At 38.7% G+C, this 19,120-nt stretch overlaps 1 protein-coding gene across 2 annotated transcripts in view; it reads left to right on the top strand.

The window, feature by feature from the left end:
• echdc2 (enoyl CoA hydratase domain containing 2) overlaps positions 1-19,120 on the top strand; it is a 59,215-nt gene that overhangs the window by 575 nt on the left and 39,520 nt on the right. The window contains exons 2-3 of one of the 2 annotated variants that reach the window (XM_072574326.1): positions 4,431-4,522; positions 8,010-10,787. The exons of the other annotated variant lie outside the window; for it this stretch is intronic. Coding sequence (XP_072430427.1) covers positions 4,431-4,522; positions 8,010-8,702 — 785 coding nt within the window. The 3' untranslated portion in view covers positions 8,703-10,787. Of the gene's footprint in view, positions 1-4,430; positions 4,523-8,009; positions 10,788-19,120 lie in introns of those variants that run through there. 2 annotated transcript variants of the gene reach the window in all.

Raw genomic sequence — 19,120 nt, 5'->3', positions numbered from 1 at the left:
CCCTTAAGAATCTTGTATGTTTCAATAACGTCACTTCTCATTCTTCTAAAATCGAAAGAGTAGAGTCCCAATTTGTTTCGTCTTTGTCCATAAGACAATCCTTCCATACCAGGGATTATGCTAGTGAATCTTCTTTGAACTGCATCCAGTTAAATGATATCTCTCCTTAAATAAGGAGACCAAAACTGCTCTCAGTGCTCCAGATCTTGTCTTAGCAGCACCTTGTACAGTTACAGGAAGACTTTCCTATTCTTGTATTTTAGCTCCCTTGAAATAAGGACCAACTGTGTGCAATTCTGGTCCCCCTGCTATAGGAAGAACGTTGTGAAACTTGAAAGGGTTCAGAAAAGACTTACAAGGATGTTATAAAGGTCGGAGAGTTTGAGCTCTAGGGAGAGGCTGAATAGACTCAGGCTATTTTCCCTGGAGCATCAGAGGCTGAGTGGTGACCTTCATAAAATCATGAGGGGCATGCATAAGATAAATAGACCAGTTCTTTTCCCTGGGGTGGGGGAGTCCAAAACTAAAGGTTTAGGATGAGAGGGGAAAGATTTAAAAGGGATCTAAAGACCAACTTTTTCATACAGAGGGTGGTGTGTATGGAATAAGCTGCCAGAAGAAATGGTGGAGGCTGTACAATTACAATATTTAAAAGGCATCTGGATGGGTATATGAATAGGAAGAATTTAGAGTGATATGGGCTAAATGCTGGCAAATGGGACTAGATTAATTTAGGATATCTGGTTGGTACAAATGAGTTGAACCAAAGTGTCTGTTTCCGTGCTGTATACCTCTGACTGATCTGAAGTTGGGAAGTTGATGCCTGACTTTTGCTCTGCATGTGCGCTCCAGACTTTGGTCTGTTGCAAGTCATAATATTGAGTTTTGCTGAGTAAAATTATTTATTTCCACGTGACATTGAGGTTGTCTGTTAATCTATCACTTAAAATCATTTGTAGAAATTGTAATGTATAACTTTAGTTTCCTTGTTCACTTCTGAGTTCATTATCAAGCATTTTGTTATCCTTTGTAAATTACATTTATTATGTCATACATGAAATGTGGTGATGAAATTTTTCAAAGTGCAATAGCTTTCAAAGAAATAGACCAAAATATCCAGGGTTTTATATTAGTGTTAGCTTATTGATCTTTTACAGTGCAGGGCTGTGCCTGGACACACCTGTTACTGTAGTTGAATGGAAAATTCTGGAGCACATTATTTGAGTGTGTTTATTTTAACCGATCTGTTCAGACATGCTAAGGCACATCTTAAGGCAAGTAGAATTTGAATCTGGACCTTCTGTCTCAGAGGTAGGGACACTACCACTTTCCCACAAGTGTATCTTGTAACTTTAATGTTCAACAGTTTTCATCATTCCACGTCAAGTGCTATCAGATTTTAGTCTCCTCTACCAAAGTCTCTGATTACTTTAGGATCATTCTGGAAAGCAAAAAGAACTCCAGCATCACTGTACTAACAATTATCTTTGTAAAAGCCTCACATATGTTTCTCCTCTCTCGCCTCCAACAAAAAAATGCCAAGAGCTCACTCTTTCTTTTCTCAGTGAATTTTGTCACTATCCCTGTCAGACTTCCCTTAACTGGAAGGAACAAAGAATTTCTAATTCTTTAGAGCCTTATTGGACCAAGTAAATTTCAGATTTCATTGATTATTTTGAAGTAGTTGTTTTTCCAGCTCTTTTGATTGTTTTTACTTCTGTGTAAGTGGGTTGATGTCATGTACAAAAAGGAAAATGGGAACAGAAACTGTGGCTGAATATCTCCTCTCAAAAGCACAACTGACAAATCAGCCCTTTTTCAGTACTATTTTGTCAGCTTGAAATGGTCAAATCCTAAATTAGAGCTTGAACTAAAATTTTTGATTCAGAAGTAAGGGGATGCTAACAACTGGGCCAAATTGACACATAATTCAACAACTTCAGTGTCTCTGGGATAATGAAAGAGGAATCAGTCAGGTTTTCTTGTTTTTGATATAAAATAAAAATAATTCTGAAAATATTCAGCAGCTCAGGCATCATCTTTGGAGAGAGAAACTTGGTTAACACTTTGAGTTGAAGCACTTACACTACAGTGTTTAAAAATTAGAGATTTAATAAGTTTTGTGCAGAGAAAGAAGGGCGAAGGAGAAAAGGAAAGAACACAGGAATCATTGGAACAGTGCACGTGACACAAGACAACGGTAGATATAATCTGAAACTATCCTTTTTTTTTCCCACAGCCCCCTATGCTCATTCAGTGAAGCTCAATACTAACTTGAGGAAAAACATCTTGTTTATCGGGTAGACATTTTGCAGCCTTTTGTATTCAACAATTTCCAATCATGGCTTCCATTTAATTTCTTTTCAGGCAACAATTGTTGGTAGTGTTTCTGATTCAGTCATTATAAGTTCATCAATATCCAAGTTTGTTTATTTCCTTTTGTCTTGCACCATCATCCCTTTTGTCATGTGATTTCTCCTTCCTGGGGAGGTGTTGGCGGAGAGGCACTCTCACTAGATGTTTGATTCAAAGACTCAGCTGACAAATGGTGGAATTTGAATTCAATAAATATCTGACATTAAGAATCTAATGATGATCATAAAAATCCTGCTGATTTGGTTCACTGATGTCCTTGAGAGAAGGAAATGTGCCATCCTCACTTGGTCTGGCCTACATGTGATCCAGACCCATAGCATTGCCCTCTGCCCACTGAAATGGCTAACAAACTACTGAGTTATATCAATTGCTCCAAAGTCTCAACAAAGAAACAAAACCAGACAGACCACCAAGCATCAGCCTAGGCACTGGAAACGTCCTGCAAAGTCCTCCATACTAACTACTGGGTATTAATGCCAAATGTGGGATAGCTGTCTCACAGACAAGTCAAGCAATATCTTGACCTCGTCATACTCCCAGAATCAGACCTTACGGACAATGTCTCCGACACCACCATTGCCATCCCCTGATATGTCCTGTCCCACCAGCAGGACAGACCAAACAGGGGTGGCAATACAGTTGTGAGGGAGTTCCCCTGGGAATGCTGAACATAGATTCTGGATCCCATGACATGACATCAGATTAAGCGTGGGCATGGAAGGTTCCTGCTGATTACCAGTGATACTCACTATTGACCTCAAAGAAAACTACTCACATGGATTTATTGTTTTCCATGGTTATGATTTTACGTTAGTTTAATCTGGTGCCAATCCACAGGATTCTCCAATGTCCAGGCACACTGATGTCATCAAACAGGGTAAACTGCTTATCACTTTGAAGTATTCACAGACTGCAGCTGGAACATAAAATGCACTGATAGTCCATTGTAATTAATTAAATTTTCCAAAGAGTGAAGTAAGCGATTAGATTAATCATTTGGGATTAAGGAGAAACTGAAACATCTTAAATTTTCAAAAATATTAATAGCGTGTAGAAGTTTTAACAGTGCGAATTTGAAATTCCACAAATAGAAAATTAGTATTTCAGGACTGGTGAAGTTTTATGCTATAATAGTTACCTTAATCTGTTATCAGAAATCTGGTTACACTTCTTTCACCAATAACCTTTTCAAGGGTTTTTACAGTGAGGTCGATGGTTTGAAAGGGAACATTCTTTGTTTGGTAATTCTACCTGGTTGTAGTCTGCAGAGCTTTGCATCCTTTTGAGAAGGGTAGGATCATTCACGACAACTTCTGGATTTTCATGTATAACTGTGCCTGTGCAGTTGCCCATTGTTGCTAGGTCAAAATCCTGAAGCATCTCTCCTGCTGACCTACTGAGTGTTCCAACCACTTTTTTTTTGTTTTTAATTCCGATTTCCAGTGCTGCAGTACTTGGCATTTTTCTTTCTCATTATTTGTGACTGATTACCTTCTTTGAATGTTTGGCAACATATCAAATCTGTAACTTGACTCCACTTGATTTGACTTATTTAATTAATCTTAATTTTGGTAAACCAGTTTTTGGAGGGACCAACCATACAATACCTTTAAAATTTGCAGAGTATCTTTATATAACACATTAAAACTTGACTTATTCCTCCAGTTCCCACCAGCTATCTTTAAATGGACCATTACTGAAAAGACAATTTGGCTGAGCTATGTTGCAGAACTACTGTCTTGACTCTCAATTCAGTGCTAAACGATACACTGTTTTATGTTATGAATTAAATTAAGCCTGATCATGTATTATTTCAGATTCTTGCATTTATTCCAGCTTCCACTTAGTGATGTGAAATTTGAATAATGGAAATAAGAGTAGAATTTAAACCACATACTGCATTGTCCTTTAATACTTTGTTGATTTTAATTGTGTGCAATGGACCTACTCTAAAATCAAAGGAATCAGCATAGAAGTTGTACTTCTAATTTTGTGCAAACACCAATGTCGGGTACAATGATATATTGTATAATGTAACATTTTGTACAATTTAGGCTTTAAGGAAGACCCTGTGGTAATTCTGTTGGGTTGGGGTGGCTGTCAAGACAAGCACTTATCAAAATACAGCCAAATCTACAAAAATCAGGTTGGTATTAAAGAAAATGGCTTCTTTTAATGCATTGACTTAAAACTTTAGTCATCCAAAAATCAGTCTCCATTTAACTGTAATTATCACAATGCTATTTACAATAGCACTTTTCAGTTTGTGTACGTCTATGTATTTTTGAAGCTTTTCAAACTTTTAGTCTCCAAAGGTAAGAGGGGCAGATTTTGCTTTATGATAAACTCAAGAGTTGGCATGAAAACACTAGCAGGTCAGGCAGGATCTGTGGAGAATTGAACTTATGACAACATTTTCAATTTGTTGATCGTTTTGTTCTGACACAATTGAGTGAATCTGTAACCTGAATACAAAATTGGAAGAACAAAGTTGTAAGCAATAGTTCTTTGATATAAATTGTTCAGGAAGAACTGTTTTTAACAAAGGTAGACTCCTCACAGGGATCTGGATGTTTGTTTCTTCACAGTCCTCCCTGACTAGAAAATGCTTCCAATATTTTCTGATTTTCTTTCAGTTTCCAAAATCTGCAGCATTTTGCTTTTTGTTCCACTTTTGACATTTTGAAAGTGAAAGCATGTAGTGAAAAGATAACAATTGAATTTACATTTGGGATATGCCTGTTGGTAGAAACTCACACCAGTATCTATGTAACTGGTTTTCTGCATCTGGTTCACAATTATTAGAAACAAATTCTGTTCTTGTAAGTGTTACCCAAGGCTAGAATCAAACTCAGGACACTGGCATTGTAACGCAGCCGTGCTAACCATTGAGCCACCATTCACACTTGTTTTCTATTGTTAGAAAAATATTGCTGGAAGTTCTAATCATTAGTTTTATTTTTGATGACTGGTTAACAAAAAATACCGATAATTTGTAGCTGAGGATTATGACAAGAAATTTGTGTACCAAACAGAGTTTTATTAATGTATTTCTGTTACCAAATATGGTCTGCCTTGCATAGTCCTTCAGGGCAAGTGATAGTCACTTTTATCAGTGATCTGGCTATCATTTATCTTGTAAATTATGTTTATTTCATCCAATGTCTAATTATACAGTGGTTACTAAAGGGTACTATAGTTGACACCTATAAAGGACATCTTTATAATCGAAATTGCATATAATTGTCATTTTTTTTAACTAAATGAGAAGATTGTGATAATGGCCCAGTTGAAAATGTGGGTGCTCATCAAAATGAGACAGTCAAGATCAAGTCATGTCTAACAAATTTACTTGAGTTCTTTGGCAAGGTAACAGGCACTGGATGAGGGTGGCACTGTGGATGTTGTATATTTGAACTTTTGGACAGCGTTTGATATGGTGTCACATGGCAGGGTGTTTACCAAACTGCAAATGTTTTGGGTTACTGGGTCCTTGGCAGCACGGATTAGACAGTGACTAAAAGATAGGGTAGAGATAAATAGACCCTTCTCAGATCTATAGACAAGTTGAAAATGGTGTTCCCCAGAGATCAGTGTTTGCTTTTTCTGATTTATATAAAAGATTTGGAGAAGGCAAAATCTCTAAATTTGCAGATGATACTAGGTAGAATAGTGAACTGTAAGGATGATGCTGAGCAACCTTAGATAGACATTGACAAATTGGCCAAATGAGCAGACACCTGGTAGATGAATTGCCTCACAGTTCTCTGCATTGAAATGTATTTTAGTAGAAGAAAATCTGAGAGATAATGCTGCCTCAATGGTACAGCTTTGAGAGGAGTAAGGGAGCAGAGGGACATCAGAGTTCACGTACATAGTTCTCTGAAGGTGGCCAAGCAAGTTGAAACGCTTGTTAAGAAGGTTTATAAGATCCTTGAGTTTTTAAATAGGGGTATAGAATATATAGATGATAAATTTTTGCTACACCTCTACAAATGATTGGTCAGATCACATTTGGAGTATTGTGTTCAGTTGTGGGTGCCTTGTTTAAGAAGATTCACTGGAATAATACAAGGCTTGAGGGATATTAGTTATAAGAAAATATTACAGAAGTTGGGCTTATTATCACTGGAGCAGGAGATCTAATTATGACAGTTTTAACAGGGAAAACAAGATTGTTCTGTTTCCACGTACTGGTATGTCAGTGTTGGGGGGTCACAATTTCAAGATTGTTAAAAACAGATTTAAGGAGTAAGATGAGGGGAAACGTTATGGCTGTCCGAGTAACAGAATTATACAGCACAGAAATGGGCGCTTTGGTCCAATCAGTCCGTGCTGAACATAATCCGAAACTAAACTAGTCCCACCTGCCTGCTCCTGGCCCATATCCCTCCAAATCGTTTCTACTCTTGTACTTATCCAAATGCCTTTTAAATGTTATAATTGTACCCACATCCTCCACTTTCTCAGGAAGTTCATTCCATCCTCTGTGTAGAAAATTTGCCCCTCATGTCTTTTTTTAAATCTCCCTCCTCTCACCTTAAAAATGTGCCCCCAAGTCTTGAAAGTTGTCTGGATTTGGAATGTGCTGCCTGAGAGAGTGGTGGAGGCAGATTCCATAGGAGGTTTCAAAAGAAAGTTGGATCTATATGTGAAAGTGATTAATTACGGGGGCTACGGAGAAAGGGCTGGAGAATGGGATTAGCTGGATATCTCTTTTGGGAGCCAATACGAACATGAGGGGTTGAATGGCGATCTGTCATTCTAATTTCCTTAGGAGCTGTCTTGATTGAGTATCATACCTTTGGATGATGAGTATAAAATTCCAAAGATGTTGTACTAGTCATTCATGAAGGAATTTTTTGCATGTTTTTCATGTGGGCTTTTACTAGGATTTCTCTAATCTTTTTGTAAGCAGACAGAGAAACATTTCAGTGAGGCATATCATGATGCAGTTTAATTAAGCTGCTTTTTTTTGAGGCAGCAAGTAAATTTATAGGCTGTCGATGAAGCCAAACATTTCTTCTAGTCAATTATAGGTATCTCCTTGAAAGGTGTAGTGAGCCACACATCTTATCCCTATCATGGTTGGCATGCTGACTTTTAGCATTACCTTTCCTTTGAAACAATATTTTGATGCAAAAAAACTGAACGTCTGCATCTTAGCTTTCTACTCTGGTCTTATACCTTGCTTCTTGCTATGGTCTTCTGTACAGGGTGTCAATCTTATCTGCTGCCTTATTAAATTGGAGGGTTGTGTCTTAGTTCCATTCACCACCAAAGATTGGACAATAAGATTGTTAATCAAACCAACCACATTTCTTCCAAGAATGTATTGTTAATTATTGGTACACTTGAACAGAATTATTCTCACAGTAATAAATGATGATTTTGTTTGGCTAGCCATAATGAAACAACGAATTTCCTGGTTGTGAAGGACCAAAAAAAGGATAGCTGGTTGCTTAGCAAATTAAACCTCCCAAGCCCCACTCCATGTTGCGCAAATTTAATTTCCAGTTAAATTTCAGTTATCACAGCATTCACCATTCTCCTCTTCACTTAAAGAAGATGATCATCATGAAATTAAAAATGTTTTTCATATCCTATTAAAATTTACTTTTTTTTTGTTGCAGGGTTGTATAGTTCTCAGATATATTGCTCCATGGCAGCAGATATTTTTCACTGGAATCTTCAGCAAAAATCTCCAACGCACAGCAAGAAAACTGTTAGATCTCCTGTTTGACATTGGCATAGAAGGGCATCCAATATTGTTCCATGTTTTCAGTAATGCTGGATGCATGCTGTACCGCCACATAGTTGAACTCCAATGTAACAAAACTGAAACTTATTTCACTAAGTTACGAGTAGTTGGAATCATTTTTGATAGTGCACCTGGAAACAGAAATCTCCAGGGTAGTATCCAAGCATTTAACACTGTCTTGGGTTCTTCAACCAATGTTATTGTAAAGTGCATTGCAATTCCTATTTTTGTTTTGATGGTATTACTTAAAGTTATGCTTTATCCAGTGACACAATTTGTCTCCCTGCCATTCTATGATGCATTGAAGGTGGATCCATCAAGGTGGCCTCAACTTTTTTTGTATTCAAAAGCAGATAAAATTATTTATTACAAGGATATAGAGGCAATGATCAACACGAGAAAAATGTTGAATATTCAGGTGCAATCTGTAGATTTTGAAACATCACAGCATGTTAACCACTTTCGAGAATTCCCTGAGAAGTATTCTAACTTCTGCTTAAATTTCCTCAAAGAATGCATTCAGAAAACACCTTTGTCTAGATTATTTGACAAAAAAAACATTTAATACAATGACCAACTCAAAGTCCAAGGTGGGAGTCAAACACAACAATTGTGGAGAGGAGGAAACAGTCAATACCTTCCTATTTGTTGTTTAATGAGTCCTACCAGAAAATGTGCACATGAGTTTTGGGTGACCAATAGTATTAAGCTTAACCAAATTATACCCTTCATCACTGAATAACCTGTTACAGTGTTTGTCTCAGCTCATATGAGAAATGGCTACTTCAAGTGAAATCTGAAGGCTGATGCCACCCAACCTTCAATGTCAGGAATTAGGTTGTTTTACAAATTTCCAAGTACCTCAGACAGGATGTGTTGATACGTTTCTGAAAGATTTTTTAATAATGTTTGGAGATTCTGTACAAAAAAATTAGAAAACCAGCAATAGTCACAAAAGCCAAATTTCATTTGTAATTTATGTTCTGGAAATATCAATCAATCTTTACCTCTAAGTTATTTGTGTAATAGAGGTAAAAACATCATATCGAACACTTTGTCTGGCAAAAAAAATGTATTAACAGAGCAATATTATTTTGAATGGTTTACAGAATTTGAAGAATTTTCAAATTGATTTTCTGGACATGAGCATTGCTGACAAGGCTAGAACTTATTGTCCATTATTGTCCTGGGAAGGTGGTGGTGGTCTTCCTAAACTATTGTAGTTCATGTGTTTTAACTTCTTGACAATGCTATAAGGTAGGGATTTCAAGAATGAAAGACTTAAATATTTTCATTCCTCATGACTTTCCTTAAAATTTGCTCCTTTGGTTGTGTTTTTCATCACCTATCCTAATATCTCTATCTAATTTGGTACTGAGCTACATACTGCTATGAAAATCTTTGGTTCATTTTAGTGTACAAAATGCTTTTTAATTCCAGGTGATCAATGTTGCTTTGCTTCTGGATAAGTTGGCTGAGAACCTGTCATCCAGAACTTGGTGCCATTGTAGCCATGCAAGCAAGTAAAGTCTATAAGCCTCTCAAACCCATATGGTAGTCTTGCACTGGATCTTTGTTTCAGTTCCTCAAGTTGTTCTTTTGTCTGCAGCTTTTAAAAAGTAACTTTTTAAAAATATACTCCATTTTTAGGTTTTATTTGTAGTGGATTTTTATTTTACCATTTTGAACTGCTACTGGTGTCAACTTATGGTATTGAAATGGAGTTTATTATCTTCTTAACTGTCTTATCTGCAGTTAGTTGGCATGTCCCTGATCTGGCCTATTGAATATTTCTAATTTTAATCAGAATTTGAAAGTTCGGCAATGTCACGTGATCTTTGTCTGCACTTCTCTCTACTGCATTCCATAACACACACACACTGGTTTCAGCTTTAGTATCTTTCATTCATTCAAGGAAAGGATCCATAGAATTCTTGAGTTTTATGGCACAATTGGTATGTTAATGATGTAAGAAAAACCCTCTTTGTCTTTTTGAATTTGCTTTGACTTGGACAAGATGAATTAATAGGCTTTTCCTGTTTCTTTTTCTGTAATACGTGAATCCATCCTTTTCTGTCATTCTTTTTCCTGCTTTCTCAAGGAGACACTGATGCAGTGGCAGTATCACTAAACAAGTATTCCAATGGCCCAGATTAATGTCTTGGGGAGGGGGCAAGGATTTAAATTCCACCTCAACAGTTAGTAGAATTTAAATGCAGTTAATAAAAAGAATTATGTTAGATCTGAAACACTAACTCTGTCTCCATGGGTGATGTCAGAGCTGCTGTGTTTCTGTAGGTTTTTTTAATCTCCTGAAACTATCATCATTTTTCATATATCCTTCAGGGAAGGAAATCTGCCATCCTTCCCTTGTCTGGTCTACATGTGACTCCAGGTGGCATTGAGGCCATAACTTGATCAGTGGGATCTTATTGAGTGGTAGGCAGATTAAAGGGTTCAAATGGCCAACACCTGCTTTGAATTCATAAACAAAATAAATGAAGATTGTGAAATATATCAATGCACTTGTATTTTGACCTAATGTATCCATTAACGTTTTCATGTACTAACTGTCTCAAATATCAAGAGTGTTTATAGATAAGTACTTTTATTTTTCTCGCTAAATAAAATGATTCCTGTCTAAAATAAAGGTTATAGAGTCATACAGTACAGAAACAGACCCTTCAGCTCATTCATCTGTGCCAATGAGGTATCCCAATCTGACCCAGTCCTATTTGCCAGCATTTGTCCCATATCCCTTTAAACCCTTCCTATTTATAAATCATTCCAGATATCTTTTAAATTATGTAATTCTACCTGCTCCACCAGTTCCTCATTCCATGCATGCATCACCCTCTGAAAAAGTTACTTCTCCGGTCCTTTTTAAATCTTTCCCCTCTCACCTAAAACCTATGCCCTTTAGTTTTAGAGTCCCCACCCAAGGTAAAAGACCTTGGATATTCTCCCTATCCATGCCCTTCATGATTTTATAAACTTGTACAAGGTCGCCCCAGAGCCTCCACTCCAGGGGAAAAAAAACGCCCCAGCTCTTCAGCCTTTCCCAATAACGTAAACTCTCCAGTCCCAGCAACATCCTTGTAAATGTTTTCTGTGCCTTAGGTTTAACAACATCCTTCCAATAGAAGGATGACCAGAATTGCACATAGTATTCTAAAAGTGACCTCACCAATGTCCTGTACGCTGCAACATGATATCCCAACTCCTATATTCTATCCATCTGAGCAATGGTGGCAAGCACGCCAAACACTGCCTTCACCACATGAGTCCACTTTGAAGGAACTATGCACCTGCATCCCTAAGTTTCTGTTTGGCAACAATCCCCAGGATCCTACCATTAAGTGTTTAAGTCCTGCTGAGAATGTGTATAGGGTATAAGCAGACAGAGTAAAGTTTAAGTTCTGAGTTTTGTGGAACAGGAAGTTCAGCTGAGCATGACTCAGATCAGATAAGAACTTGCAGTTAACAGTGGAGTGCTGGAGGTAAGGGTAATGGGTTAACAAGGTGGAAAAACATTCATTATGTCGAGCCATTTAACAATATTGGAAGCATTCAGTATGTATATATGTAAGATCAGCTTAACGAGGCGAAAGGTATTCATTATGTAAAGCCAGTTATCCATTGTGTAACAGCAGATGGCTTAATCTCTCCTATTGACACTCGCTGATTGTAACGGTCACCCAATTATTATGTATGTTGCCTTAACTGGATGCTCGTCCCTGTAAAATGAGTATATAATTCATTAAGAAACTACTATTCCAGAGAAGACTGAACTCCTGTCTCTGTGCACATGGGCGATCGTTTCTCTCCCTCTAGGACCAGGAGTAAAGATGAAGGAGGTAAAACTATACTGTGTCACTGACCATTTTGCTTTGGGCGGGGGTGGAACTGGGATGACATTGCCCTACTTTGCCTTACCAAAATGCAACACCTCACATTTATCTAAATTAAACTCCATCTGCCATACCTAGCCCCATTGGCACATCTGATCAAGGTCCTGGTGCACTGAGATTTTTTTCCATTGACCACTACACCACCTATTTTGGTGTAATCTGCAAACTTTGTAATTATGTCTCCTATATTCACATCCAAATAATTTATATAAATGATGAAAAGCAGTGAACCCAGCACCAATCCTTGTGGCACACTGCTGGTCCAGTCAAAAAAGCAACTGTCTACCACCATCCCCTATCGCCTACCTTCAAGCCAATGTTGTATTCAATTGGGTAGCTGCCCCGATCCCATTTGATCTAATCTAACTAACCAGTCTACTGTGCAGCACCTTGTCAAACACTTTGCTGAAGTCCATATAGACAATGTCTATGACTGACTTTGTTTTCATTTATTTTTTTAGATCAATAATGTAAATTTCACAATCTACAGAATTGCCTTTAGATTTTTTTTTAAATTACTTAGTGTGGAAACAGGCCCTTCAGCCCAGCAAGTCCCCGCCGAAGCACAACCCACCCAGACCCATTCCCCTACACCTAACACTACGGGCAATTTAGCATGGCCAATTCACATAACCTGCACATTTTTGGACTGTAGGAGGAAACCGGAGCACCCAGAAGAAACCCACACAGACACTGGGAGAATGTGCAAACTCCACACACACAGTCGCCTGAGGTGGGAATTGAACCCGGGTCTGTGGCACTGTGAGGCAACAGTGCTAACCACTGTGCCACATTTAAAGTGTTTACTTGACCACCATCAGACAGAGGCCTAGAACTGGATTTGATATTTTTGCCCAGAACTTTGATTCTATCGGCTGAACTTTCATTGTGCTGAACTTTCATTTATCTGGATATACCTGTGCCATTTGGTCAACCTTTAACACGTGCTGCTAAAATGTGAAGAAATGCTAGCTTTCAAAATATTTCCATTGCAGTCCCTTTTTAAAAAGAAGAACATTGTGATTGACAAAAAAAAGTCACCATCCATTAATATGTATAGGCTTGATTTTTAAACCCCACCAGGAGCAGAGGCAGTTAGGTACTTAAGACTAGTATCGCCAGCAAGTGTCAAATCCTTGATTCCCTCCTACTCTGAGTCGAGTGTGATGCTGGAAAGCACAGCAGGTCAGGCAGCATCCGAGGCACAGGAGATTCGACGTTTCAGGCATAAGCCCTTCATCAGGAACCCTACAACCTTGAGGCCATTTTCACTGTGGTATAATGGGGTTGTAAAACATTCATGTGACAAGTGGCCAACCCAGTTCATAAAAGCTTATTTAAAGCCATCCAGAAGTATTCTCCCACACAGATATAAAATTTTTAAAAAACAGTGAGGCAGGTTTCTGGCCATTAATTGGCTGTCCTGGGAAAATTAACATTGAGTCTTTGCTATACTCTATGGGCTATAGACTATCATTTGAGTTTGACAGATGTGTTCAGAATCCTGTAGAACAGTTCCTGCCATTTGATTAATAGCAGTGCATGAAGTCAAAGAGTCTTTTCACATAATTGAGTTTATTTTTCAATTTCTTTGAAGCAAACAGCTTTTTATTTTACTGGTCATTGACATAGCAATTTTTCTAGCCATCAATATAGCAAAGTGTCAGAGACAGAACCATTGAATAATTTTAGTTTTCAGCATTTGTAAAATGTTAAATATTGAAACCTTTGGTTATACTGTCTATGTTTTATTCGTAGTCATTTCTCTGCTTTAATTAACGTTTTAGAGCTAGAGACAGGCAGACACTGATACAAGATGAGGAACTAATCACAAAACTCCAAAAATGGTTTGCACAATCCCTTTGGGAATTAGAAACCAGTGCTATTGCACAACAGAAACTATAATTGGTTGGGTCAGGTCGATGCTTTTACCTTCCTTCGTTCTTAATAGACTGTAGGAATCCAATGAACTAAAGTTGACATTCAAGTCTTCTTGTGATAATACTACCGACCACAGTTTTTTATTTAACCAAACACAATGTTGTGAATGTTTTGGAGATGGGTTCAGGCATATTACTTGTGCCTTAACAAGTTGAGAATGGGACTTCTACCTCTAAGGGACAGGAAGTTCCAGCTTCAAGGTGGTTAGCCAATCAGCATAGTTGCTACAGCCGCTGGAACTATAAAGGAGTACCAAAAAGAAAATCCATTGATACTAGTCTGAAGGTTAAGTCCAGAGTTTTAGGATAGGGAGGGATCGAGGACCTGAGCAAGAGAGGCAGGGGTTGTGGTGTTGAGGCACAAGAGGGTGTTGAAATACTATCTTTGGCAGGTGCACTGATGAGCAGAAGGGACTCCAAAGGAGCTATTCTCTTCCTGCTTTTCACCCCAAATTGTAGAAGTAGTGAGCTGAACACTTCTGCCTTGCACACAAAATCATTGCAGTGGAAACTGAAAGAAGCCCTCAAATAGTCTTTAATTGGCATTTTAAGAACCTCAATAGGTTAAAGCATGGGTTGGGTGATCCTAGTCATGCCCACCAAAATATAGTGTCAGCTTGGATTTGGATGGGAAGATGGTGGGCTAGCCAGCTGTTTTATGTGCCTTCAAGTAGACCATGGGGTTGAGGCAGAGTGTGAGATTTCTTGTAACAGTGGTAGCATCCCTAGCTCTGAGACAGAATACAAGGGTTCAAATCCCACCTGCTCCAGAGGTATGTAACACCATCTCTGAGCAGATTGATTGATTAGAGAATATCTAGACCATGAGGAGGTTGTAACATATCCTTCCTTTACAGTAATATTTTAAAAAGAGAATTATGGGTGAACTCTTGTTGTAGGAGATGCAAATGTTCAAGTGAAATTTTAAGTGAAATATCATTCAGTAGATAGCTTTATGATCACCATCATTAAAATCATTCTAAAATTTAGTATTGCAAGCATCTTTGGCTACCATGAACAACATCTATTTGAAGATTTATTTTTACAGATATTCTCTTCATCTCTACTTTTTAAATTTCAGGAACATGCAGATTATGTATTCATCACCTTCAACAATGCATTGTGCTTTATATCTTCTGTAGAGAAAAGTGTTCTCCGATACTTCCTCATTGGAGATGGGCATCAATAAGAACCCAATGATTGGAAATAGTCAAATATAATATTAGAGTCATAGAGATGTACAGCATGGAAACAAACCCTTCGGTCCAAATCGTCCATGCCATCCAGATATCCCAACCCAATCTAGTCCCACCTCCCAGCACCCAGCCCATATCCCCCCAAACCCTTCCTATTCATATACCCATCCAAATGCCTCTTAAATGTTGCAATTGTACCAGCCTCCATCACATCCTCTGGCAGCTCATTCCATACACGTACCACACTCTGCGTGAAAACATTGCCCCTTAGGTCTCTTTTATATCTTTCCCCTCTCTCCCTTAACCTATGCCCTCTAGTTCTGGACTCCCCAACCCCAGGGAAAAGACTTTGTCTATTTATCCTATCCATGCCCCTCATAATTTTGTAAACCTCTATCAGGTCACCCCTCAGTCTCTGAAGCTCCAGGGAAAACAGCCCCAGCCATTTCAGCCTCTCCCTGTAGCTCAGATCCTCCAACCTGGCAACATCCTTGTAAATCTTTTCTGAGCCCTTTCAAGTTTCACAACATCTTTCCGATAGGAAGGAGACTAGAATTGCACGCAATATTCCAACAGTGGCCTAACCAATGTCCTGTACAGCCGCAACATGACCTCCCAATTCCTGTACTCAATACTCTGACCAATAAAGGAAAGCATACCAAACGCCGCCTTCACTATCCTATCTACCTGCGACTCCACTTTCAAGGAGCTATGAGCCTGCACTCCAAGGTCTCTTTGTTCAGCAACACTCCCTAGGACCTTACCATTAAGTGTATAAGTCCTGCTAAGATTTGCTTTCCCAAAATGCAGCACCTCGCATTTAACTGAATTAAACTCCATCTGCCACTTCTCAGCTCATTGGCCCATCTGGTCCAGATTCTGTTGTAATCTGAGGTAACCCTTTTTGCTGTCCACTATGCCTCCAATTTTGGTGTCATCTGCAAAACTTACTAACTGTACCTCTTGTGCTCACATCCAAATCATTTATGTAAATGACAAAAAGTAGAGGGCCCAGCACCGATGCTTGTGGCACTCCACTGGTCACAGGCCTCCAGTCTGAAAAACAACCCTCCACCACCACCCTCTGTCTTCTACCTTTGAGCCAGTTCTGTATCCAAATAGCTAGTTCTCCCTGTATTTCATGAGATCTAACCTTGCTAAGTAGTCTCCCATGGGGAACCTTGTCAAACGCCTTACTGAAGTCCATATAGATCACATCTACTGCTCTGCCCTCATCAATCATCTTTCTTACTTCTTCAAAAAACTCAATCAAGTTTGTGAGACATGATTTCCCACGCACAAAGCCATGTTGACTAGCCCTAATCAGTCCTTGCCTTTCCAAATACATGTACATCCTGTCCCTCAGGATTCCTTCCAACAACTTGCCTACCACCGAGGTCAGGTTCACCGGTCTATAGTTCCCTGGCTTGTCTTTACTGCCCTTCTTAAACAGTGGCACCATGTTTGCCAACCTCCAGTCTTCCAGCACCTCACCTGAAGTAGTGAATTTTAACTTTGTCAAATATTTGTAACAAAATGAAATGGGCAGTGGATGGGGAGTTCCAAGATATAGGGCATGATGTCATTAAGTTCTCTGACTGACCAAGTTGAGGGAACTAAGTCACAGGGGGCCAGTATTGCAAATGCATGAGGCATGATTAGCAATTGGCACTGGAAGTCAGATTGGAACATGACAATTGTGGAGGAGAGTTTCAAAACAGTCATGAGGAATGAGACAGAGGTAAGTGATGTTCCAAAGGTGAAAGTAGGTAACTTTAGTCATGCTCTGAATGTAGTTTGTAGTACAGCTTGTAAATTAATATTTCGCGTTGATAGGTTGTGTTTGAATTTTTATCGTAGGACTGGAAAATAAAGTCATAGTTGAGTGGGACAAAACAGAATAACTACACTTTCATTCTAGCTCAACTAGCAACTGATCCCAATTTCTTGCACTGTCATTCCAATAACCCATTGACGGTTGTTGAAATAAAGATGGAACTGGAGAGAAAACTAGATTTTGGAGTATATATCGAGCAGCATTCATAAATATTGTTAGGAATAGGAGAGCAAGGATGGAATCTTAGAATGCAACATGACTATGAAGGAATGGCTGTGGTGAGGGGAGGTAACAGATATTCTAACCGTTAGAATTAGAACTATGAGGCCACAATCCACCAGATAAGAGAAGTTGAGATAATTTGTGTGGTCCACAGATCAAAAAACCAAGAATTAGTAAGGGATAATATGCAGATATTTAGCATATTGCTGATGACATTGACAAAAGTGGTCTCAGCATTTGTGGTTAGGATGGGAGCCAGATTTTGTGAATTAAGTAGTCAGAGGGGTGGATAGAGAATTAGAGGGATGAATGCTATCCACGACCTTCAGAATTTAAAATGGAGATTGGAGGTGGAACGGCATGTAGAGAGATTTTAAGAGTAGTCGTCTTAAGAATTACTACAAAGGTTTTGAAAATTGAGCAAAGGAATATTGCCAACAGAAAGGGTTAAATTAGCATTAATTCATAGTTTGCTCAGCTGGATCTGGAATTGCATGATATTCAAGGCAACAAGATTTGAATTCCATAAAAAAGATTAGGATTGTAGTGAAGTAAACAAGGAGAACCGATAAAATTGTAAGGTCAGATTTAACATTGGGGGATCTTGGAAGTAGTTGTGAAATGCAGTTGTGAATGGTGCAATAGTTTATAGCTTTGGACTGAAAATAATTGTTCCTCATGTAGTGACAAATGAAAAGATGACGAGGGCAGAGAAAAGAGAGTGAAGAAGGTCGCAGTAGAGAAAGGAGTTTGTAATTTCCATCCCGCTAACAGAACCCCTACAGTGTGGGAGCAGGCCACATGGTTCATTGAGTCCACATTGACTCTGAAGAGAATCCTACCCAGGCCTATCACACTGCCCTCTCCCGTAACCCTACATTTACCATGGCCAACCCATCTAACCTGCACATCTTTGGACTGTGGGAGGAAACTGGAGCACCGAGAGAAAACACTGAGACAAGGGGAGAATGTACAAACTCCACACAGACAGTAGCCTAAGAAGAGAACTGAATCCCGGTCCCTGGCACTGTGAGGCAGCAGTGCTAACTGCTGAGCCACCATGCCTCCTTCAAATGTTCCCAAAGTAACAGGATTATTTAGCTGAAATATCATATCTTTGAGTCACATCTAATGATAGTAATAATTACTTAGACACCATGGACTACATTCTTGGCTCCTACCCTAGTAGGGAATGGAGGTGGGTGCAACCAAAAATTAACCCTACTGGTTGGTGTGCTTGTTCCCCATCCTGTCTCTTGAGAATGCATTCTGTTTGCTATCCCCAGGGGCAAAGTCCAGCCCCTTGGATGGTTCAGCTTGCAACCCTTTGATTTAAAAATGGAAAGGATGTATATTATACTGGCGAGAATGGGAGTCGTTGGGTGTCATGAAAGTTCCAAGTGCATCAAAAGCAGAAATTCAGGAGCCTGTTATACATTTACAGTCAATGGCTAAAGGGTTGGAAAAATGGGAGGTATAAAAGATGTTAAAGGACATGGAAGATTTTTTTTCAGTATGAAATACTTTGTGGAATAGAGAGGGGCCATGAACACCGTGGGAAACATTAATACTTTTGAAAATGGCATGATTATTGTATTGGTGATGTACACGTTAGATGAGAAAACCATTGCTCCCAACAGTTTTTTTTAGATGTTTTCAAAACTCTTTCATGTTAAATTGCTAGTTATCCAGCAAAATTAAAATCTGCTACCAAATAAACTTCAGTTCACTGTTGCACTTCATTCTAGCTAATGTAAATCTTGAAACTGATTTAGAATATGCATTGTCCTAATTATGATTGCACTGGTTGCTTTTTTTGAAGATGTAGGTATCAAATCTAAAATATGATGCATTTGTTTGAAAATGTTCTTTCCATT

This window comes from Chiloscyllium punctatum, chromosome 7, assembly GCF_047496795.1.
Source record: "Chiloscyllium punctatum isolate Juve2018m chromosome 7, sChiPun1.3, whole genome shotgun sequence".
Lineage (NCBI taxonomy): Eukaryota > Metazoa > Chordata > Chondrichthyes > Orectolobiformes > Hemiscylliidae > Chiloscyllium > Chiloscyllium punctatum.
The sequence above is the reverse complement of the archived record's forward strand: the minus strand, read 5'-3'. Positions and strand labels throughout refer to the sequence as shown.